At 47.3% G+C, this 23,743-nt stretch overlaps 1 protein-coding gene and 2 pseudogenes across 5 annotated transcripts; 1 reads left to right on the top strand and 2 right to left on the bottom strand.

Annotated features, from left to right (window-relative positions):
- Positions 1-767: 767 nt before the first annotated feature.
- Positions 768-2,972, bottom strand: LOC128575369 (target of EGR1 protein 1-like; annotated as a pseudogene).
- A 403-nt stretch (positions 2,973-3,375) lies between these two features.
- Positions 3,376-20,030, top strand: MUTYH (mutY DNA glycosylase). Of its 5 annotated transcripts, XM_053576993.1 has the most exons (17): positions 3,379-3,829; positions 3,925-4,112; positions 15,271-15,388; positions 15,911-16,068; positions 16,152-16,191; positions 16,307-16,380; positions 16,518-16,559; positions 16,642-16,713; positions 16,790-16,903; positions 16,988-17,085; positions 17,158-17,302; positions 17,382-17,445; positions 17,617-17,808; positions 17,899-18,035; positions 18,120-18,272; positions 18,465-18,506; positions 19,838-20,030. In XM_053576993.1, exons 2-17 carry the CDS (start codon positions 4,047-4,049, stop codon positions 19,967-19,969), a joined length of 1,647 nt encoding a protein of 548 aa, XP_053432968.1. In that variant the 5' UTR covers positions 3,379-3,829; positions 3,925-4,046; the 3' UTR covers positions 19,970-20,030. The 5 variants fall into 5 exon arrangements, with proteins under 5 accessions (XP_053432971.1, XP_053432968.1, XP_053432970.1 ...); XM_053576996.1 differs by lacking the exon at positions 19,838-20,030 and adding an exon at positions 19,667-19,799 and having other exon boundaries at positions 3,376-4,112; XM_053576995.1 differs by having other exon boundaries at positions 3,379-4,043.
- Positions 20,031-20,869: 839 nt separating this feature from the next.
- On the bottom strand, positions 20,870-21,982 carry LOC128574712 (4-hydroxyphenylpyruvate dioxygenase-like protein; annotated as a pseudogene).
- Positions 21,983-23,743: the final 1,761 nt, after the last annotated feature.

The following is a 23,743-nucleotide window of genomic DNA, read 5'->3' as shown; positions in this document are numbered from 1 at the left end:
CTTGGGTGGCGCCTGTGGCTCAGGGAGTAGGGTGCTGGCCCCACATACCAAGAGTGATGGGTTCGAACTCAGCCCCGGCCAAGCTGCAACAACAACAACAAAAAAATAGCTGGGTGTTGTGGCAGGTGCCGGTAGCCCCAGCTACTCAGGAGGCCGAGGCAAGAGAATCGCCTAAGCCCAAGAGCTGGAGGTTGCTGTGAGCTGTGACGCCACAGCACTCTACTGACGGTGACAAAGTGAGACTGTCTCTAAAAAAAAAAAAAACACAACTTTCAACCTTGTGGCTGGGAGTGGGGCTGGTTTTTAAGCCCTAGGGCTTACTCTAGGTATTTGTCAACAGTGATACACTCAGTTGGTTAAATGGACTGATTTTCTTCCCTTCCTGCTATGCTTGGAGCTTTGGGAAGTCTGTCCTTACAGAGCCACAATAAGAAATAACCAAAGATGAAGCTGGTCAAATATTTTCGTAACTTGTTCCTGTTGATATTTTTTGTAAAGCTTTCCCAAGACACTTTCAGATTTAAAACTAAATATTGGCATTACAGGTGCTGGTCAATCTTCTTGTACCCTTGTGTACCTCAGCCTCTGGGGTAAAGGATAATGTCCAAGTCAATGCAGCAGTATCTCCACCAGGACCACTTTGCTTCCCCCACCTCAAACCAAGTAATAGCTAAGAATATGACATTTACAAACTAGAGAGACCCAAATACCTTTGTTCTACCCTTAGCTGCTCTTTCTCAGCCCCCAAGTGCTAGGTAGAAGTTGGGTCAGCTGCTGCCCCAAGCCAGCTTCATCTTCTGGTTGTGGTTTTGGAGGAACAGGAGAACTGGCTCTTGGCCACTGTGAGGGGTACAGCTTTGCCACTCAGATACACCTTGTTGTGACATTCAGGGAGCCAGGGTCCAGAGCTGCAAGGCTGAGGTCCCTGATTCACTCCCACATAGGCCATCACATAACCTGTCATAAAGGCATCAAAACTAGCCTGATGCAATCCATTCCCGGGCACTGGGTTAGGACTGGATTGACTCCCTGGCACTTCTGAGGTAGCCATGTCAGCTTTTTCAGACTTGCTATCATAAACCCCAGCTCCACGTCATTTTTGTGACCTTGCTCAGAGCAAGCAAGTTCCTAGTTTCATCCTCAGCCTTGAGGCTATCCCCACAAACTTGCTTCACAGGAAGATCATCCTTAGTTTCCTCAGAGGTAGGCTCAACAAAGTTTTCCCCTACACTGTCACTTTCACCCCTTAAATCATAGGACTGAGGATGCTGTGGTCCCAGAGGGTACCAGCCATAAACCTGGAGGTGGGAAAAAGGCTTAGAAGGGGTTCCAGGCATCAGAACTTCCCTTACCCCAGGAAACAGGCAGACGTTCTCATGGAGAAGTTGTCACAGATACTGGTGGATTGAGGGTGGTGAGTTGCAGGGGGCATGCAGCAGCGGTAGTCAATATGGGCCCTCATGCTAGAAGGATAGCTGCAGAACTCCAGGGTAAGATATGGACTGCCAGCTGCCTGCTGCTTCCTTTTCCCATTCACTGCAAGAAAGAGGGTATTGGTCCACTAGCATAGAAACTCCATGAGAACAGGGGTTTTTTGTTCACTGCTGAATCCTCAGCACCTTGAACAGTGCCTTGCACATGGCAGGAACTCAATAAACATTTTAAGTAAATGAAATAGGCTCATGTCAAGTCCCACCCCTTTCCCTCAGGCATTTCCTCACCATTTCCGGAACACATATTCTAAGTAGGAGGCTACGAAGTAAGCACGAAACTCAGCAGCATATTTGGTGTCATAAATGCCTGCTGGGAACATCTCACACAGGTCAGTGATGAAGGTTCCCAGATTATTTAGGAGGTGTGCATAGAAGTTCTGGTACAGGAGCACTAAGTCTGTAAGGCCATTGTGTAGCACTAGGGGCCACGGGGCCCAGATCAACTCCAGAAACTGTGTCCATAATGACAGACTCTGGCTCTCATCACCCTAGATGAAAGGAAGGGGTTACTAGGAAGGATAGAATCCCTCAGGAAGCCTCTTCTATAGGACACTTATTCCAGGCTCCCAGACCCAGAAAATTCTCCCTCTCTGCCTAACCCAATGCTGCTCCCTCATCAGTCTTGTCTCCTCAGCTCCGTCACTAGTTATTTCTCATGTTCCTTAAGCAGCACATTCTCCCCAGGCATGCAGCGTAGTATAGGAACAAATGAAGTCACAAAAGGGGCAGACTCGAGGCTAGACGCCTACATTGTCATTCCCTTGATGGTAAGGGATGCCCTGGGCATACTGCTGATTGAAGCTGAAGCTGAAGCCATGCTGTACCACAAACTTTACAGACTTTGGTTCTGTGACGTACTACTGCATGCACAACAGGGTGAGATTGAACACTTGAGTCAGGTAGGAATGTTCTCCCTGGAAGAGAAAGAGGGTCTCTTATATCAAGATTTGGGAGGAAAAAAATCTCATAACTGATGTTCACCAGGATCTCAACCCTCCTCCTACCAATTATAGACCTGGGATGGGGGTGAGATCATCTCATACCTTGTCTTAGCTGCTGCTTGAAGCAGGCAAGGCCCAGGGAAATGATAGAATGGGTCCTGGCAGCATGACACACAGCCTTGTAACATTTCCTGATGCACCTCAGGGTTGGCTGTTGTGGTGGTTGTGGCTAGGAGTTAGCCTCATGAAGGATCCTAACTACCCAGGACTATGACATCCACTACCCCCAGAGATAAGATCTGAGACTAAAATAACAGGCCTTTTACTAGTTCAGCAAACTCTTACTGTCTTTAAGCCCACTCAGCTCCTATAGGTGATAGGATCCCAGCACCAGACCTTTTACAACTGTCTGCCCTCCCTGTTTCCCAACCCCCACTGTGTCCACAGCCACAAAGTTAGCTGTCTTTATGACCAGCAGGAGGGATGGCCACATCTTGAAGTTGTTGCTTTGCACATCCACCATGGGAACCTGGACTGCTAGGTCCTCCCCAGATTTTGTGCTTTTGCTGACACTATCTGGGAGTAAGGAGGGTGATTTATGTTCATGCTCAGTCAAGACCCCAGGCCAGAGATACAAACATCAGTTATCAAGCAAGGCAATGGTTGGGGGTAAGGGGTCCATTGATAGCTTTTCCCTCAAGCTTTTGTATCCCATGTGTTCAACACAACAGGCCTTGGTGAGGATAGTATCCTGAATTGGGGGAGAGGAAGCCTGGGTCTTCCAGTGGCCTCTGTGAGTCTGGTAAAATTTCTTCCCCCTAGTGTCACAATCTATAAAGGGGAAAGCTGGACCAGATGACTTTAAAATTTATTTTTTCCATGTCCTGAAGGAAAATATTTTGCAGGGCTTGAGGATTTCAGCTTTCTTAATACACCACAAGGATCCATATTACTGTTCCCAGCAACCACAAGTGACAGTTTGCAGTATTCCCCAGAGCCAGAAAAATAATGCCCCACAGTAGACCTCCCAATCCTTCCTAGTTCCTCTGGACCACAACGCTTAGCCTGTTCACTGAACTGAATCACATCTATTAACAGACAGGAGCTCCAGACTACATCTCCCGACCTGCCACGAGGCCTGGCTGTGCTCCCAACACTCCAGGTTTTGGCCACCTGCGCCGCAGTGCACGCCGGGACTTGTAGTCGGCTCGTGGCTGCTTCAGGCGAAAGGAGCTAGTCCTCTGGAGTTTCAGTTCTGTCTCTAGAAATATAAGTCCGAGGCCTACCTGTCCCCTGGGCTACATAGGTTTTTAAGGTGACCCCTGGGAAGCTGTTCACCGTTGGAAGTTGCTGGAGCTGAAGCTCGCTATCTTGTCGGCAGCCATGATTCTACAGGTCTCTAGCTTCAGTAATCTGTGGGTAAGCGCGACTTCCGTTTCGCCTCTGAGTTTGGCTCAGGCCTAGGGGATGGGGCGGGATCTCGCACGCAGACTCTGCCACGAGCGCGCGCTAGGAGCTTATTGGCTGGTGCGGCAGGCTCGCCGGCGCGGGACCTGAGCCACGCCCCTTGGATTGCATCCGGCCGACGGCGCGGGAGCAGAGTTGGGAGGTAATGTCTTCTTTCAGCGGTGGAGCCTTGGTGTCACGCTGTCTTCATCAGAACGGCCCGGCAGCTCAGGTGATCACTGCCTGACCTCGAGCTTAAAGCACTTCTAGGAGTTAGGATGTTCTGGGTACGGGCAAATCCCCAGAAAGGATGGAGAGCTCAGGGAGAGACGGAGCTCAGGGCACAGGACAAAGCTGCAGAGAACGTAGAACTACCGACTGGCAGGCAAGGAAGTTTTTGGAGTAATGCAAGGGATAATGTGGGCTTAAAGCTCTGGCAGTAGGGATGGGGAGGAAGGGACAAACTGTAAACCAATGACTTAACATGAGTCTAGCAGGCGTCCTCAAACTTTTTAAACAGGGGGCTAGTTCACTGTTTCTCAGAGCGTTGGAGGGTCGGACTATAGTTTAAAAAAAAACTATGAACAAATTTCTATGCACGCTGCACATATCTTATTTTGAAGTAAAAAAACAAAACGGGAACAAATACAATCACACCGCCTCATGTTGCCCGCAGTTTGAGGACCCCTGCAAAGTGTTGTTCCTACTGGAGACCAGTTCTTACCCCAAGCATTCTGGTTTCCATCCCCCTCTCCATGGCTATTAACTGTTTCTAATTCGTCTTCAACTTTTCTCTTTCTACTGAGTCCTTTTTTACCATTCAAAACTGCTTGCATTTCTTTGACTATCCTCGATCCCATTGCCTTAGTTAATTTAAGAGTTGTTTACTATGTACTGTTTACCTTGCACTGGCTCGGGACAGTGCAGTCAATAGAAGAGACTCAATCATTTCTCTCATGCAGTTGTTTACCGTCAAGGCGGGGGGTGGGGGGGATCGGGTTACTGAACAATAGAATCACAAGTACGTGACAAGTGGATGGAAAAGTACAGGAGAGGGTAAGACAGGGGGGCCTGATTTGGACATTTAAGGCTAGACCTGAAAAAATTATTAGATGTTAGGTCAAGCACAGAAGAGATGTCCAAGCAGAGGAAATGGATTGTATTAGGCCACAAGCTGAACAGACACTTGGGCCACTGAAGCAGCTAAATTCAAGTAAGGAAGCATAGTGAGAAGGGATGGGGGTGGGGGCCTCGCCTTGAATTGACAAGGCTGTGGTAAGAAGACTAGCTCCTATTTTATTTTATTTTATTTATTTATTTATTTATTTATTTATTTTCTGTAGAGACAGAGTCTCACTCTATCGCCCTCAGTAGAGTGCTGTGGCGTCACGTAGCTCACAGCAACCTCCATCTCCTGGGCTTAGGTGATTCTCTTGCCTCAGCCTCCCAAGTAGCTGGGACTACAGAGGCCTGCCACAACACCCAGCTATTTTTTTGTCGCAGTTTGGCCGGGGCCAGGTTTGAATCTGCCACCCTCAGTATATGGGGTCTGCACGCTACCCACTGAGCCACAGGCACCGCCCAACTAGCTCCTATTTTAAAAACAAGAGTTTGACAGCCAAAGCCTTCCAGTGGTCTGTAAGGTTCTTTGTCACCCTGTCCCCATCTCTATGGGTGGAGGGAGGGTGGTTGCTGGAAAAAGAGATTATCTCCCATACCATTCTATTTGGCCTCCACTTCATTCCATTTTAATCACTTTGGTATCCTTATTGTACTACAAACATGCCAGGCACCCTCTTTAGGGCCTTTGCACTCATTTCTTCTTAGAATGCATTCCCCATAGGTATCCATATACTTAAAGACATTCAACTGCTTTGAGCCATTGGTCACGTAGCACTTTAGTAAGGCCCACCGGGACCATGTTCTTTAAAACTGCAACATTCTACCACCCACCCCGGCACTCTACCCTTTATTTCCTCTGCTTTCCCTTTTTATGCTAATTTTTATCACTTAACATACTATCTGCATTATTTATTGTCTGGAGGGTATAAGGTTCATGAAGGCAGGAATCTTTCTCTCTCTTTTTTTTTTTTTTTTTTTTTTTTTTTAGGCAAAGTCTCACTTTGTTACCCAGGTTAAAGTGCCATGGGGTCAGCCTAGTTCACAGCAACCTCACACCCTCACACTCTTACACTCTTAGGCTCAAGTGATCTTCCTGCCTCAGCCTCCCAAGTAGCTGGGGCTACAGGTATCTGCCACAACACTCAGCTATTATTTTTTTTATTTTTTATTTTTGTATGAAATCATAGCTGTGTACATTGATATGATCATGGGGCATCATACACTAGCTTCACAGACCGTTTGACACACTTTCATCACACTGGTTAACATAGCCTGCCTGGCATTCTCTCAGTTACTGTGCCAAGACACTTACATTCCACATTTATCAAGTTTCACACATACCCTTGTAAGATGCACCGCTGGTGTAATCTCACCAATCCCCTTCCCTCTACCCCCCTCCCCCCTCCCTCCCCTCCCTTTCCCCCTCCCCCTATTCTTTTTTTTTTTTTTTTTGGCTGGAGCTGGGTTTGAACCCACCACCTCCGGCATATGGCACCGGCGCCCTACTTCTTGAGCCACAGGCGCCACCCCGGTTCCCCCTATTCTTAGGTTGTAACTGGGTTATAGCTTTCATGTGAAAACCCTAAATTAGTTTCACAGTAGGGCTGAGTACACTGGGTACTTTTTCTTCCATTCTTGAGATACTTTACTAAGAAGAATATGTTCCAGCTCCATCCAAGTAAACATGAAAGAGGTAAAGTCTCCATCTTTCTTTAAGGCTGGATAATATTCCATGGTGTACATATACCACAATTTATTAATCCATTTGTGGATCGATGGCCACTTGGGCTTTTTCCATGACTTAGCAATTATGAATAGGGCTGCAATAAACATTCTGGTACAAATATCTTTGTTATGATGTGATTTTTGGTCTTCTGGGTATATGCCCAGTAGAGGGATTACAGGATTGAATGGCAGATCTATTTTTAGATCTCTAAGTGTTCTATATATCTCTTTCTAAAAGGAATGTATTAATTTGCATTGCCACCAGCAGTGCAAAAGTGTTCCCTTTTCTCCACATCCACGCCAACATCTCTGGTCTTGGGATTTTGTGATACAGGCTAGTCTCACTGGAGTTAGATGATATCTCAAAGTAGTTTTGATTTGCATTTCTCTGATGATTAAAGATGATGAGCATTTTTTTCATATATCGGAAGGCCGTGCGCCTGTCTTCTTCAGAGAAGTTTCTCTTCAAATCCCTTGCCCAGCCTGTGATGGGATCCCGTGTTCTTTTCTTGCTAATGCGTTTGAGTTCTCTGTGGATTCTGGTTATTAAACCTTTGTCAGAGACATAACCTGCAAATATCTTCTCCCATTCTGAGGGCTGTTTGCTTGCTTTACTTACTGTGTTCTTGGTTGTGCAGAAGCTTTTTAGTTTGATCAGGTCCCAGTAGTGTATTTTGGAAGTGCTTCAATTGCCCAGGGGGTCCTCCTCATAAAATACTCGCCCAGACCAATTTCTTCAAGGGTTTTCCCTACACTCTCCTCTAGTATTTTTATAGTTTCATGTCTTAAGTTTAAATCTTTAATCCAGTGAGAGTCTATCTTAGTTAATGGTGAAAGGTGTGGGTCCAGTTTCAGTCTTCTGTAGGTTGCCAGCCAGTTCACCCAGCACCATTTGTTAAATAGGGAATCTTTTCCCCACTGAATGTTTTTAATTGGCTTGTCAAAGATTAAAGAATGGTAAGTAGCTGGATTCATCTCTTGGTTCTCTATTCTGTTCCAGACATCTACTTCTCTGTTTTTGTGCCAATACCATGCTGTTTTGATCACTATCAATTTGTAGTATAGTCTGAGGTCTGGTAGCGTGATTCCTCCTGCTTTGTTTTTATTTCTGAGTAATGTCTTGGCTATTCGAGGTTTTTTCTGATTCCATATAAAACGAAGTATTGTTTTTTCGAGATCTTTGAAGTATGACAGTGGAGCTTTAATAGGGATTGCATTGAAATTATATATTGCTTTGGGTAGTTTGGGCATTTTAACAATGTTGATTCTTCCCAGCCATGAGCACGGTATGTTTTTCCATTTGTTAATATTTTCAGCTATTTCTTTTCTTAGAGTTTCATAGTTCTCTTTCTGGAGATCTTTCACGTCCTTTGTTAGATAAATTCCCAAATATTTCATCTTCTTTGGCACTACTGTGAATGGGATAGAGTCCTTAACTGTTTTTTCAACTTGACTATTGTTGGTATATATAAAGTCTACCAATTTATGAATGTTGATTTTGTAACCTGAGACGCTGCTGTATTCCTTGATCACTTCTAAGAGTTTTGTAGTAGAGTCCCTAGTGTTTTCCAGATATACAATCATACCATCTGCAAAGAGCGAAAGTTTGATCTCTTCTGACCCTATATGGATACTCTTGATAGCCTTTTCTTCCCTAATTCCAGTGGCTAAAACTTCCCTTACAATGTTAAAGAGCAGTGGAGACAATGGGCAGCCTTGTCTGGTTCCTGATCTAAGTGGAAATGATTCCAATTTAACTCCATTCAATATGATATTGGCTGTGGGTTTGCTGTAGATGGTCTCTATCAGTTTAAGAAATGTCCCTTGTATACGATTTTCTTAAGTGTTCTGATCATGACCATTGAGAGAATCATATGGCCTTTGTTTTTTAATTTGTTTATGTGCTGGATTACATTTATAGATTTACATATATTGAACCAGCCTTGAGACCCTGGGATAAAACCGACTTGGTCATGATGTATAATTTGTTTGATGTATTGCTGGATTCTGTTTGTTAGGATCTTGTTGAATAATTTTGCATCTATATTCATTAGTGATATTGGTCTATAATTTTCTTTTCTTGTTGGGTCTTTTCCTGGTTTGGGGATCAGGGTGATGTTTGCTTCATAGAATGTTTTGGGTAGTCTTCCTTCTTTTTCGAACTTTTGGAACAGGTTGAGTAATATAGGTATTAATTCCTCTTTAAAGGTTTGGTAGAATTCTGACATGAAACCATGTGGTCCAGGGCTTTTCTTTTTAGGGAGGTTTTGTATGGTTGATGCTATTTACGAACTTGATATGGGCCTGTTCAACATTTCCACTTGATTCTGGCTAAGTTTTGGAAGGTGACGTGCTTCCAAGTATAGGTCAATTTCCTTCAGATTTCCATATGTCTGAGAATAAAGTTTCTTGTAATATTCATTAAGGATATTTTGGATTTCTGAGGAGTCGGTTGTTATTTCATCTTTGTCGTTTCTGATTGATGAGATTAGAGATTTTACTCTTTTTTTCCCTGATTAGGTTGGCCAAAGGTTTATCTATTTTATTGACCTTTTCGAAAAACCAGCTTTTTGATTCATAGATCTGTTGTATTATTCTTTTGTTTTCAATTTCATTTACTTCTGCTCTAATTTTGGTTATTTCTTTTCTTCTACTGGGTTTGGGGTTGGAATGTTCTTCCTTTTCCAGTTGCTTGAGATGTCCCATTAAGTTGTTAATTTCCTCTCTTTCCATTCTCTTGAGGAAGGCTTGCAGTGCTATAAATTTCCCTCTTAGAACTGCCTTTGTGGTGTCCCAGAGGTTCTGATAGTTCGTGTCTTCATTGTCGTTTTGTCCCAAAAAATTGGCGATTTCTTTCTTAATCTCATCTCTGACCCAGCTATCATTCAGTATAAGGTTATTTAAATTCCATGTTTTTGTATGAGTATGGAGATTCCTGTTGTTACTTAGCTGAAGTTTTATTCCATGGTTGTCCGAGAAGATGCATGGAATAATTTCTATTTTTTTAAATTTACTGAGGTTAGACTTGTGACCTAAGATGTGATAGATTTTGGAGTAAGTTCCATGGGCTGATGAGAAGTATGTGTATTCAGTTTTGTTGGGATGAAATGTTCTGTAGATGTCTGCTACATCCAAATGTTGGATGGTTAGGTTTAAATCTAAGATTTCTTTGCTCAGCTTCTTGTTGGAGGATCGATCCAACACTGCCAAAGGAGTGTTGAAATCTCCGACTATTATGGAGCTGGAGGAAATCAAGTTGCTCATGTCTGTTAGAGTTTCTTTTATAAATTGAGGTGCATTCTGGTTGGGTGCATAGATATTAATAATTGAAATCTCATCATATTGAGTATTGCCCTTAACAAATATGAAGTGACCATTCTTGTCCTTCCTTACCTTTTTTGGTTTAAAGCCTATTGTATCTGCAAATAAAATTGCAACACCTGCTGTTTTCTGATTACCATTTGCCTGAAATAGGGATGACCATCCTTTCACCCTGAGTCTGTATTTGTCTTTTAAGTTAAGATGTGACTCTTGTATGCAACAAATATCTGGCCTGAGTTTTTGTATCCAGTCAGCTAACCTATGCCTCTTTAGAGGACAGTTTAAGCCGTTCACATTAATGGAGAATATTGGTAAGTGGTGAAATTTTGGGTATCGAGTTTTTCAAAAGTCCAGTGGACGTTTTTAATCCTTTTGCCAGTATGGAAATTGGAGTTTGATCCAAAGTTTCTGAGTGAGTTTACTTTTGTGGTATAGGATTGGGTTGGTCATTATGGAGGATAGGTCTGAGAATATCCTGAAGAGCTGGTTTGGTTATAGCAAATTTCTTCAACATATGAATGACATTAAAGTCTTTAATTTCTCCATCATAAATGAAACTCAGTTTAGCTGGATACAAGATCCGGGGTTGAAAGTTATTTTGCTTTAGGAGATTAAAAGTCAGCGACCACCCTCTTCTGGCTTGAAAAGTTTCAGCAGAGAGATCTGCAGTCATTCTAATATTCTTCCCTTTGAAGGTAATGGTTTTCTTTCTCCTGGCAGCTTTGAGAATTTTCTCCTTCATATTAACTTTAGTGAAGTTAATTACGATATGCCTGGGGGATGTCTTATTGGGGTTGAGTCGTGCTGGGGTTCTGAAGCTGTCTGCTATCTGAATTTCAGAATCTCTAGGCATGTCTGGAAAATTCTCTTTCATAGTTTCATGCAGAAGGGCCTCTGTGCCCAGTGAGGCCACTTCATTGGTTTCAGGAACTCCAATGATTCGGATATTGACCTTCTTCGAATTATCCCAGAGCTCTCTGAGAGAATGATCCGTTTTTGCTCTCCATTTCTCTTCCTCTTTGAGGAGTTTGGGAGTGTTCAAAGGCTTTATCTTCAATGTCAGAAATCCTTTCTTCTGCTTGCTCCATTCTGTTGCTAAGGGATTCTACTGTATTTCTCATATCTTTGAGGGCTGCAAATTCTTGCTTCAGTGTGTCTAAGTCTTTGGTGGTTTTGTCTTTAAATTTGTTAAATTCTTGAGACAACTTTTGAATTTCTCCTCGAATTCCTAATTCCACTTTATTAATCTTGTCTGCAGTCCAAATTCTGAATTCGATTTCTGACATCTCAGCCAGTTGTTTATGAATGGAATTTCAATTACATCTGCCATATCTTTCCTTGGGGGGGTTGATATATTCTAGTTATTCATGTTACCAGAGTTTTTCCGCTGATTCCGCCCCATGGTTGTTTTACTCCCTTTGATTTTTTCCCCTGGGGCTTTGTCGAGGGCCTGTACAGTGTTGTGGCCTGAGAAACTGGGGCCCTGTCTGGTGTGGTGGGGCTAAGTGGTTCTGTCTTGTTCTCAGCTGGTTTCTGTTCCACCCTAGTGAAACAGATACTCTGGATTGAAGTCTCAGCTGTGGAGAAGTATCAGCAATTAAGTCACCCCGCCCCCCACAGGCAAACAATTGGAAAAGGAAAATCAAACTTCCTACCACTGTGCACCCAGGGCACCACCTGATTTGTCCTCTCAGGTGATTGGTTCAGTTCAAAAGGTCCAAATCAATTGTCTCAGTCTGCACCTGTCTCGGGTGAGAGAGTTTAAGAGGTCTCTGGGAACTGGATCACAGGGGTCTGGTGACTACTCTGGTGTGGCTTGCTCCAGTGCTGCGTGGAGTCAGGAGGAGCCATCCAGCCAAAAGATCAGTCTGGGAAGGTTGATGCCTCCTTCCCCACCTTGCACCACTGTCACACCTAGTCACTGTTAGCCCTGCAGTTGGCTGACCCAGTTGCCTGTAGTGAACCAATACTCCAGGAGTTTGCACCTGCCTGAATCACAAGGAAGTCTGCCAGGCCGCTGCGCTCTGCCTCTCTCTAGCAGGAGGAGGTGAGGCCTGACAACCTAGGGCGCTTGATGAAGGTTGGGGGGTTTTCACTCAGGTCCAGTCTCGCCCCTGATTAATGTTACTGACAGAACAGAACAGAACAACTCTGCAGTTCCCCTACAGAAGAGAAGCTGAATTGAGTTCCAAATCAGCTGGTCTTTGCTCTGGTATTGTCTATAGGCTGAGGATCCCCTGAGGGCCAGGTGCATCTTAGGCTCATTAAAGTGGACCTCTGGGTCAGCCCCGCCCTGGGAGGTTCCCCGGTTTACAAGTTGGTGTTGCCTCAGGCAAATCCTATACTCACAGTCTCTGGTTGCCCAGGGAGACAGGGGGTGTGGCTTCAGAATATTCGGTAGTGAGCCGTATTATTACCAAAAGAGGGCTGCTGTTTTATGCCTCAGGAACCGCTGCTCTGGTGCAGCTCCCCTCCGGCCAACCGTCCTTTCTCCATTCCCTTGCCCTTGAGTCTGCACCGATCGGCTGCAGCCCTGGCACTGTCCACACCCCCTGAGCAATTGCCCAAGAGTCTGGTCTCCTGGGGGACAGGCCTCCAGACCTTGGAGCGAGAGTGGAGGGGAGCGCTGGGAGCCCAGGGTTGCGGGCAGAGAACACACACAGTTTTACAGTTTTATGCCTGGCCGTATTGTCGCCAAAAGACAGCTGTCGCACTGTGCCTCAGGGAACCGCCGCTCCCATGTGGTCCCCTCTCCACCGACCGTCCTCTCCCCACTCCTGTGCCCCAGAGCCGGCACTGACCAGCTGCAGTCCAGGCACCGTCCATACCTCTCGAGAAATCACCCAACACTCTGAACTCCTGGGGGACTGGCCTCCAGACCTCATTGTGAGTGGAGGGGAGCACTGGGAGCTCAGAATTCCAGGTAGAGACTATATACAGTTTTATATAGTTTTATGCCTGGCAGGAGGACGCCATGGCACCCTAGTAGGGGAGGTAGGTCCAGTTTTTAGAGGGTCTCTCCCGTGGAGTGTAGTGGGAGGTCCTTTGAACTCTGCCTGATTGTTTGTGGGGCACTCCAAGCCATTCTCATGGGGGAAGGGACTCCTGTCCACTTGGTGATGGATTTTGTACCCTTTGTTTGTATCCTTGTGGTCGCAGCTCGCCTCAGCGGGGTTGACGTGCGTTCTTCAACCTTCTCTCTTAGTGCAGCTCAAATCCACCAGGTTACTTGCTAAATTTTTGTCCTTTAACTCTCCTTCTGGACGGGAGCCTCTGTGGAAAGCTGGCTTCAGTCAGCCATCTTGTCTCCTCCCCCAGAAGTCTTATCTTTTCAGCTTTCTCTGGAATATAATCTCTCTGCATTAGACTCACTCAACATTAGAATGTACATTGGAGACACCTGTGCAACTTTTTAAAGTCCTAGGCACCAGCTCCCGGCAACTGTGTCTATTTTTTTTTGTTTTTAGTGGTGACAAGGTCTTGTTCTGGCTCAGGCTGGTCTCTAACTCCTAAGCTCAAGGGGTCCTCTCACCTAGGCCTCCCAGAGTGCTAGGATTACAGATGTGAGCCATCATGCCCAGCCAAAGGCAAAAATCTTTAATGTTTTATTTACTAAAGTATTCTAATTACCTAAAACTGCTTGGCACATAGTAGGCACTCCATAAATATTGTTCAAGGATTTAGTGGGAAGCCATTGAAGATATTAAGGAAGGAAGTGACATGATTATGTCTAGAAAGTTGCTTTGCTCTTTGGAGAATGGATTATAGAATGAAATATGGAAATAAATGAGTTTAACTATGAAGGGAAGAAATTGAGTGTTGGTTGGAAGGGATTGGAGGAACAGTTCCTTGAAGAGGAAGCGGTTAGAACAGTGCAATTTTGGGGGGCAATTTTATTGTTTTTTTCTTTCTTTGCTGATTGTGCTTTGTATCTTTTTTCTTTCAAGGAAGAAGCAAGCTCTTTTGATGACAATGAGGTTGTAAAATCAGAGGTTTCAAGTTTGAAAGAGAGGCTTAGTAGGGAGTGAGCATAGCAGACTGTAAGAGTGTAGGCACTGGATCAGAATGAACAGATTGCTTAATCTCTATAAACCTCACTTTCCTCATAACTAACATGAAGGCTAGTAAGTACTTCATGGAGTCATCAGGCGATTCAGTGAGAGATCCAGTGAAGCTCTTCGGGGGTCTGATACAGAGTAAGCACTCACTAAGTGCTATTAGCTTCTAGACAAAACATAGCCAGAGAACAGTCAGAGCGGTAAAGATCAACCAGGTACATTTTCTCATTACTCATGGATAGCCAGCTGTGATTTATTAGATCAGGAAAAGATTAGGAACAAAAATGGCTGATCTCATGTACTCAGCCCTACTGTGAAACTAATTTATAGCTTTCATATGAAAGGTATAACCCTATTACAGCACAAGAATATGGGGAAAGGGCCAAGGGAGGGGTGGGGCAGGGGGGATGGGTGGAGGGAGGGCAATTGGTGGGACCACACCTACGGTGCATCTCAGAAGGGTACAGGTGAAACTTCCTAAATGCAGAATATAAATGTCTGAACACAATAACTAAGAAAATACCATGAAGGCTATGTTAACCAGTTCGATGAAAATATTTCAAATTGTATATACAACCAGCACATTGTACCCCATGATTGCATTAATGTACACAGCTATGATTTAATAAAAAAAAAAAAAAAAAAAGTGGCTCATCTCTATTGCTCTACTGATTTGCCATCTGTTCTCTGGCAAATCTTTTTCCCTCTCTGACCCTTGTTTGTTTGTTTTTTTCCTCCTTTTCATAAAATGAAGGTTTGGGGCTAGATAACTGCTAAAGGCTGTTTCACTGTAACCATGCTATGTTTTTGGAGAAAAACTTGTCCCCATGCTCACAGACACACCTGAACAACCCCTGTCTATACAACCTGGATATACAAGTGCTCCCAAACAGTAGGCTTTGGTCCTTGACCCCTACCAGCCCTGGCTTCTTACTTTTTGCAAGTCTCCAGGGCTTACTCATGCTAGTCCCCCTGAGGCCACTTGCTCAGGCATATTGGTCATACCTCAGTGTTACAGCCAGCAAGAGCAGACCCATGAGCATCTTGATAGTGCTTGACAAAAGCTAGATATGAATAGTGTGGGGAGGGAAGTGGCTACCATCTCTGTAGAGCCTCAAGATTCAGCTTCATTGTGACTATTTTAACTAGGTCTTTCTGTTCCAGGCCATGAGGAAGCCACGAGCAGTTGTAGGAAGTGGTCACAGGAAGCAGGCAGCCAGCCAGAAGGAAAGGGAGAAACATGTCCTTAGCAGCAAGCAGGCCAAGCCTTTTGCCCCTGATGGTGAGGAGTTTAGTTTTGGCCCAAGTCTCAGGGGGTTGGTTTCATTGCCCATGAAAGGGGGCCGATTTAGACCGGGAAGGAAGCATGGTATGGTGAAGACATTAGAGATTAAGTATGGGTATAATCTTGTGTGTTATTGCTATGTGACATTGGGATAACTGCTCTAAATGGCTGCTTTCTTATCTGTAAAATGGAGCAGTAGCCTCATTTCCTCCCTCATGATTTTCATGGGATCAAATGAGTTGATGAAACTGAAAGTGTTTCAGGAAAGCCCTGCACAGGTACACATTATGCCTGGTTGAAACTATTAGGTTTTGGCCCCAAAACAAAAGAGCCTACAGTACCACCCTGAGAAAATTAAGGCCAGAAACTTAGTCATGGCTACGTATAACTCCGGTCTGACTCCAGCTCCAAAACTTAAGCAAGATTTGAGGCGGAGGAACGACTATGCAGGAACACACCACTATAGCTGCTGTATGCTGGGTCCCTGGTGTGCAGGGACAATTTCTGACTGTCCTGAAGTCTCAGTAGGTCTGGCCAGGCAGCCGGAAGAGGTGGAAATGCAGGCCTCCATCTGCCCGTACCATCTATTCAGAGACACAGCTGAAGTCACAGCCTTCCGGGGAAACCTGCTGAGCTGGTACGACCGAGAGAAGCGGGACCTACCCTGGAGAAGACAGGTAAGCAGATGAGGGACAATGGAAGGGGAGGCTAGCACCCAGCCCCCTCCACACTAACTCCCCATCTGGGGTTTTATTAATAGGCGGAGCATGAAGTGGACCTAGACAAGCGTGCGTATGCTGGTCAGTACCTCTCCTGAGAGCAGGACCACTTTGCCTTGAGGCCCTTGGGTCTGGGGGCTAAGGGATAGCACCAAGGCAGATCAGCAGTGCCCTCATGCCAATCCCTCTCCTCCAGTGTGGGTGTCAGAGGTCATGTTGCAGCAGACCCAGGTTGCCACGGTGATCAACTACTATACCCGATGGATGCAGGTGACTCCAAGGGAGGAAAGGGCAGGTGGTCATGGGTCAGACACCAAATGAGAACCTGTACTTTCATGTGAGTATGAGGCTTCTTCCACCACTCTCACCTTTGACCTCATCTCTTTTTGCCTGCCTTGGTACTGTAGAAGTGGCCTACACTGCAGGACCTGACCAATGCCTCCCTGGAGGTGAGAAATACACTACGTTAGAGGGAATGGGGAAACTAAGGGATTGACCAATGATCTTTTTGCCCTCTGACATTTCCCATAGGAGATAAACCAACTCTGGGCTGGCCTGGGCTACTATTCTCGAGGCCGGCGACTGCAGGAAGGGGCTCGGAAGGTAAGAGAGTAGCAGGAGGGTGGGAGTCTAAGGGCCTTGAGTGTCTCATAACCTTGAGTTTTCCTACCTGAATCAGGTAGTAGAGGAGCTAGGGGGTCACATGCCACGTACAGCAGAGGCTCTGCAGCAGCTCCTGCCTGGTGTGGGGCGATACACAGCTGGGGCCATTGCTTCCATTGCCTTTGGCCAGGTGAGTCCATAGCCCACCTCCACTTTGTGCATGTTCACCCTCCTTCCTCTCAGCCCAGACTGACTTCCAGTTCCTCTGTGCCAGACAGCCGGTGTGGTGGACGGGAATGTAGTACGGGTGTTATGCCGTATTCGAGCCATTGGTGCTGATCCCAGCAGCACTGTTGTCTCACAGCAGCTTTGGTAGGATACTGGGGCAACGGGAAGGGTATCTGTCAAGGGGCTTTGGCTCACAGCGATGTTACTTTCTTATAGGAGTTTAGCCCAGCAACTGGTAGACCCAGACCGGCCAGGGGACTTCAACCAAGCAGCCATGGAGCTGGGGGCCACAGTGTGTACTCCACAGCGCCCACATTGCAGTCAATGCCCTGTACAGGGCCTATGCCGGGCACACCAGAAAGTGAGACTACTGGGGAAAGAGCAGTGAGGGGTCCTAGGGAGTGACCCTTGCCCCATGACACCCACCTTATGCCATTCAGGTGGAGCGGGAACAGCTCTCAGCCTCACAACACCTGCTGGGCAGTCCTAACATAGAGGAGTGTGGTGAGTGCCAACCCTAGCCTGTGCCCTCGACCTTCTTGGCCTCATCAGGGAGCTGTCTACAGAAAACTCATCTCAGTTCTTTTATAACCTGGGTAAGGTTATGCAGCCCTGGACTCAGGTCTGCTCTCTGGGCTTGGTGCCTGAATGGGGCTTGGGAATCTCTGTTCCCAGCTCGCAACACTGGGCAGTGCCAGCTGTGCCTGCCCCTCACAGAGCCTTGGGACCAGACCCTAGGGGTGGCCAACTTTCCCCGAAAGGCGAGCCGCAGGCCCCCCAGGGAGGAATACTCTGCTACCTGCGTTCTAGAGCAACCCAAGGCCCTTGGGGGTGCCCGAATTCTTCTGGTACAGCGGCCCAAGTCAGGTACCGGAGGGCAGAGGCATGTGCAGCAAGGGAGGGTTGAAGAAGTAAGGAGCTAAGTACGGCCTCACCGCTACCTGGCTGCACTCTCAGGTCTGCTGGCAGGACTGTGGGAGTTCCCATCTGTGACCTTGGAGCCCTCAGAGAAGCATCAGTACAAGGCCCTGCTACAGGAACTGCAGAATTGGGCCGGGCCCCTCCCAGAGGGCTGCCTTCAGCACTTCGGGGAGGTGAGTGAGCAGCAGAGGTGCCAGGAATAATGGCCTTTGAGGCCATATCCACAGGCTATTTAAGACTCTTGGCCCTCCCTCCAGGTGGTCCACATCTTCTCTCACATCAAGCTGACATACCAAGTATACGGTCTGGCCATGGAGGGGCAAATCCCAGTGACCAGCACCCGACCTGGTGCTCGCTGGCTGACACGGGAAGAATTTCGCACGGCAGCTGTCTCCACCGCCATGAAAAAGGCACTACTTTTATTGTCTTTGTTCTATTATTTTGTGTTTCCTACGTGTTCCACATGAGTCTGTTACTGCATAAACAGGACAAAAAAGCATATTTTAAACAGAAGTGCTGGGGTATGAAGTTGAGGACAGAATATAGGGGTTTGCCTTTCAGAGAAGGTGCCAGCCCTGTCTTCCCCCTCTCTTCTTGCCTAGGTGTTTTGTGTATATGAGGGACAACAGCCAGGGACCTGCAAGGTGAGTCTGTGTCCTCACCCAGCCATCTGTCCTCTGGATCCATGGTTTTTAGTTAACTGATACACATTTAAGTGAATCTTCTCCACTCCAGGCTTCACTAGGGGTAAAGGAATAGTTCCTGACCCCGGGACCTGACAGGGTGGGATGTAGGATAAGGGGACAGGAGCAAATTGACAGGAGACAGTCCAGTGTCACAGGTGTGTAAATTGTGTGTCCTAGGATTTGTGGGATATAAGGTATGGAGCTGTCAGTTCTGTTTGGCAGGAAAGGATCAGGAAAGTCTGTTTGGAGGAAGTAGCTAATAGTCTGGGCCCCAGAAATGATTTGTTTTCTTTAGATTTGGCAGAAGAATCAGGAGTAAGAACTTTTTGGTTTTTTTGAGACAGAGTCTCACTATGTTGCCTTCGGTAGAGTGCTGTGGCATCATAGCTCACAGCAACCTCAAACTCTTGGGCTTACACTATTCTCTTTCCTCAGCCTCCCAAGCAGCTGGAACTATAGGCACCCGCCACAACACCCAGCTATATTTTGGTTGTAGTTGTCGTTGTTTAGCTCCCTGCAGCTGCTCCTTGAGCTGGGCTCAAACCCCCCAGCTTTGGTGTATATGGCCGGTGCCCTACTCACTGAGCTATGGGCACCAAGCCTTTTTTTTTCTTGAAATAGAATCTCACTCTGTCACCCTGGGTAGAGTGCTGTGGCATTATCATAGCTCACAACAATCTCAAACTCTAGGGCTCAAGCCATTCTCTTGCCTCAGTCTCCCAAGTAGCTGGGACTACAGGTGTCCACCACAATGTACAGCTAGTTTTGTGTGTGTGTTGTTGTTTTTTTTTTTTTTTAGTAGAGGAAGGGTCTCAGTTTTTCTCAGCCTGGTCTCTTAACTCCTGAGCTCAAACAACCCTGCCTCAGCCTCCCAGTGTCCTAGGAGTCCTAGGATTACAGGCACGAGCCACTGCCTGGCCAGAAAGGATGTTTTTTCCAGGCCTAAGAGTGTAGTATAAGCAAAGGTGGTTCACAATATAGTCTGCAGTGCTCAGGGAGCTGTGGTCAGTTGGTTTATCAGGAGAGGGCAGGAAGGCCAGCCCAGCTCAGTTAGGGTTTAAGCACCAGGCTGCTTGGAAACAGTTTAGGTAGAGAGAGGACTCGGATTTGTATTTTAGGAAGATTCCCTGGGGCAGTATTTTGGAGAGTTGATTGAAGAGGCAGATTGAAAGCTCAACAGCATTCCAGGCTAAAACCTGAGGTACCTCAGTAGAGTGAAGGAAGTACATGGAAGGAAAAGATTCCCTGTGCTCCATCCTTAGTACCTCCCTACTTTGGCTTCTTCACAGGGTTCCAAAAGGTCTCAGGTGTCCACTCTATCCACCCGGAAAAAGACCAGCCGGGGCCAGCAAGTCCTGGATAGCTTCTTTCAGCCCCACATCTCTATTAATGCACCCATCCCCAACACTGCCGCTGAGTGACGCCTCTGGAAGACTCCACCCCTGAAAATCTTGCTATTAATAAAGTACTTATTTTTATAGTCATTTTGGAAAGCTTTATACCTCTCCCTAACCCTCTCACTCATGGTGAAGTCCAGCTTGGTCCTGACTTCTACCAGCTGAGCTCCCAGCCAGCCCTGGGCAGATGAAAGAGGAGTGTACTGTCCAGAGTGATCTCTCTTCCCCCAATCCCAGGAGAGGGTGAAGGCAGCTGCAGGGAGCATCTGGTTGTGGCTGATACCCAACACTCTCCATCTAGATTTCTGTTCAGCTATGATCAGAGCAGTGGCATCACCCTAGAGCAGGTGGTTGGGGCTCAATCCTGACCCAGCCCCTCCTCACCTGCAGTGGTGTTCCCTAGGGCCGGGATGGATTTGTTCTGTCTTAAATCCTACTTCAAATACAAAATCATTTTTTGAGGAATATATATGTAGTGAAACAATATAGGAAAAGGGTTCATAATCACAGAATTTGGGGGCTGAGTGGGAAGGAAATGGAATCAGGAATTCAAAGTATTGTTTATGTTCTATTTTCTGCCTCTGTAATTTTTATTCCTTATATTGTGCATATGCATTTTACATAATAGATGGTCCTTAGTTTTTAAAAAAAATTTCCCCTTCTTTGGAGCCCAGTGAGAGGCTTAAGTAACGCCAGGTACTGAACAGAGAAGGTCATACCTAGCCCGTGAGGCAAAGCCTTTCACGAGCTGGGTCTCCTGTGGGTGTTCCTCAGTTTTGGCAGGTCGTATGCTGGACTGGTGGCCCTGGCCCACCAAAAGTCCGAACTCTTTGGTTGAGGAAGAGAGATCACTCTGGACAAACACTCTTCTTTGCCCAGGGCTGGCTGGGAGCTCAGCTTCAGGACTGGTGGCTCTGGCCCTTCTCAAGCTTCCTGGCTTCTGGCAGCTTGCTCCTCCACGGACTGCCAGAGGTCCCTGATGTTTGGCCTTGGCCAAAGTCTGTGGCCCCCTGCTTCTGAATTAGCTCCAGGAAGAAGGTGTACTCAACAAAAAGGGACTTGGTGAAGACCTGAAGCAGGAACTTGCCTTTATCACCAACTAGCAGGATTCCCTGTTGGGCCAGACGGCTAGGTTCGTGCCCTGCAGCTTGGATATGTCTCTCTTTGCCTGGCTGCTGGTAGTACGCCTTAGGGGGAGACGGTATGTCCCGGCCCATGCCACGCTCTCGGTAACCTCCATGATGTTGGGTGTATATAGCTTCACATGCTGCTGGCCCCGTCCCCTGTACCAGACCAGGAACTGCTCCACCTGGTCCTGTCCTTGGGTGCTCCCCCCCCCACCAAGGACTCAGCCAGCACCAGGATGGGAACAAGACTGCTGGGGTCTGCAGGGCAGTGAGCCGCAGCCCCCCACGCCCAGACCCTGCTGCCACCTTGAGGCCCAGCTCTGGATCCTCACCTGGGCTCAGCGGCAAGTGGCAAAACCCCAGGTGGTCATGGAACCAGCGTGAGTGGGAGAGCTGCCAGGGGTGCAGGCCAAGGTCAGATGGTCCACGTGGCTGACCCAGCCAGGGCCCAGCATGGAGGGCAAGGGCTCAAAGCAGGGGAGGAAGATCTCCGGGTATCCTGCACGCTCCAGCAAGGTCAGGCTTAGATTGCCAGCGGGCAAGCTGACCATCGCATAGGTGGTGGGTGCCCTGCGCATCTTGCACTCTTAACAGTAGGCCCTGGCACACGGCAGCCTCCTGCAGCCAGTGCTCTGGTGGCTGCACCTGCAGGCCACATCAAAGTACAGGTTCGTGGCGCTGGGCATCACGTGCCACAGGTCCAGGCTGTACAGAGGCTCCCCAGATCCCATGCCCTCATTTACCAAAACAACAGCATCACAGCTGCTCAGGGCCAGCTGCAGCCAACCATCTGCCTCCCGAGCCGCCTGGGGCTGGGAGCCACAGCATGCTGCAGGTCCACGGAGAGAGTCTGTCCCATGGGGACAATGTGGAAGGTGATGTGGCACAGATGGTGGGTGGAAACAATCATGGCCGGCAGGTTGGCAACCTCGACCTGTCCTTCGGGGTGCTGCTCCAGAGCTCTCAGTCCCAGGCTGGTGGTGGGAGGCTGGTGGAGTCCAATTCTTGATACCGGAATTTTTTTGCAGCTTTTGGCCGGGGCTGGGTTTGAACCTGCCACCTCTGGCATATGGGGCCAGCACCCTACTCCTTTGAGCTAAGGGCGCCACCATTGATACTGTAATTTTGCCCTTCAGTAGGTTCTTGGTCTCAGTGATTCAAAGAATGAATCTGCAGACCACAGATCAGTGGTTAAGACAGGACTTATTTACAGGAAAGAATACAGAAGCGCCAGAGGGTCTGTCCGAGGCTTCTGGGCGCTTCTGGCGTCTACAGTGGCCAGGTCTGCATAGCAGGAGTCGGGGGCTGTGAAGGGCTGAAGGTCCGAAGCCGAGGAGCCCCGTCCCTGCAAGAGCGGTCAGCCTAGGCCCAGCGGCTAGCCGAAGAACGCTCCCCTAACTCGGAAATCACCACCCAGTCCGCTCCCCTCTTGTGTCTCCAGAAGGCCCCGGCAGATCCCTCCAAAACCCAGCCAGCTGGTCTCGGCCCCGCCCCTCCCGAGCCGCCTTTACTGGTCCTTCCCGCGGGGGCGGCCCCAGCTGCTGGCGTCTTTCCGGACACGCCCCTGACTCGACCCCGGGGCGACTCTGTCCCTTTCTCGGCTTGTGGAGGGCGTGGCATTTTACAAGGGGTGGCCCAGAAAAACCTCGCCGAGAAGGTGACATTAAAGACTTTTTTTTTAGAGACAGTATCACCCTGTCGCCCTCGGTAGAGTGCTGTAGCGTCACAGTTCACAGCAACCTTCAGCTCTTGGGCTTAGGCGATTGTCCTGTCTCAGCCTCCCGAGTAGCTGGGACTACACGCCTGCCACAACGCCTGGCTATTTTTTTATTGCAGTTTGACCAGGGCCGGGTTCGAACCCGCCACCCTTGGTACATGGGGCCGGCGCCCTACTTACTGAGCCACAGGCACCGCCCTAAAGACATTTTATTGGTGCGATGAACACTGGGTGGTGCACGCTTATAGCCGACTCAAGCATTACAAAAAGTAATCCATGTAACCAAAACCATTTGTACCTCCTTGATATTTTGAAATAAAAAAAAAGCCCCGAACATTATTATGGCATTTATACACATAATATAGATGGCTATAAAGTTGACCACCATGTATTTACCACATTAACCATTTTAAAATGTATAGTTTAGTGGTGGTAACTACATTCATATTGTTGTGCAGCCTTTACCGCTATCCAACTACAAAACTTTTCTTTTTCTTTTTGACTAGCTTAGGGTCTCGCTCTTGATCAGACTGGTCTTGAACTCCTGAGCTCAAGCAATCCACCTGCCTCAGCCTCCTAGGGTGCTAGAATTACTGCATGAGCCCCTGAGTCCAGCCTACAAAACTCTTCATCTTCCCCAACTAAAACTCTGTACCCACTAAATCAGGCGTCCTCAAACTGCCGCCCATGGGCCACATGAAGTGGTGTGAATTGTATTTGTTCCCGTTTTGTTTTTTACTTCAAAATAAGATATGTGCAGCGTGCATAGGAATTTGTTCACAGTTTTTTTTTTTTAAACTATAGTCCGGCCCTCCAACAGTCTGAGGGACCATGAATTGGCCCCCTGTTTAAAATGTTTGAGGATGCCTGCATTAAATGATATCTTTCCATTTTTCCCTGCCCCCAGCCAACCACCAATCTGTTCTCTGTTCCCATGTCTTTGACTCTTCAGGA

The sequence above is a fragment of the Nycticebus coucang genome, chromosome 22 (genome assembly GCF_027406575.1).
Source record: "Nycticebus coucang isolate mNycCou1 chromosome 22, mNycCou1.pri, whole genome shotgun sequence".
Classification (NCBI taxonomy): Eukaryota; Metazoa; Chordata; class Mammalia; order Primates; family Lorisidae; genus Nycticebus; species Nycticebus coucang.
The sequence above is the reverse complement of the archived record's forward strand: the minus strand, read 5'-3'. Positions and strand labels throughout refer to the sequence as shown.

Excerpts from the sequence above, each read along its gene's own strand:
- MUTYH (XM_053576993.1), top strand. The coding sequence starts at position 4,047 with ATGTCTTCTTTCAGCGGTGGAGCCTTGGTGTCACGCTGTCTTCATCAG. Across the intron at positions 16,069-16,151 it reads ACCTACCCTGGAGAAGACAG|GCGGAGCATGAAGTGGACCT; the intron begins GTAAGCAGATGA and ends TTTTATTAATAG. Across the intron at positions 16,381-16,517 it reads ACTATACCCGATGGATGCAG|AAGTGGCCTACACTGCAGGA; the intron begins GTGACTCCAAGG and ends TTGGTACTGTAG.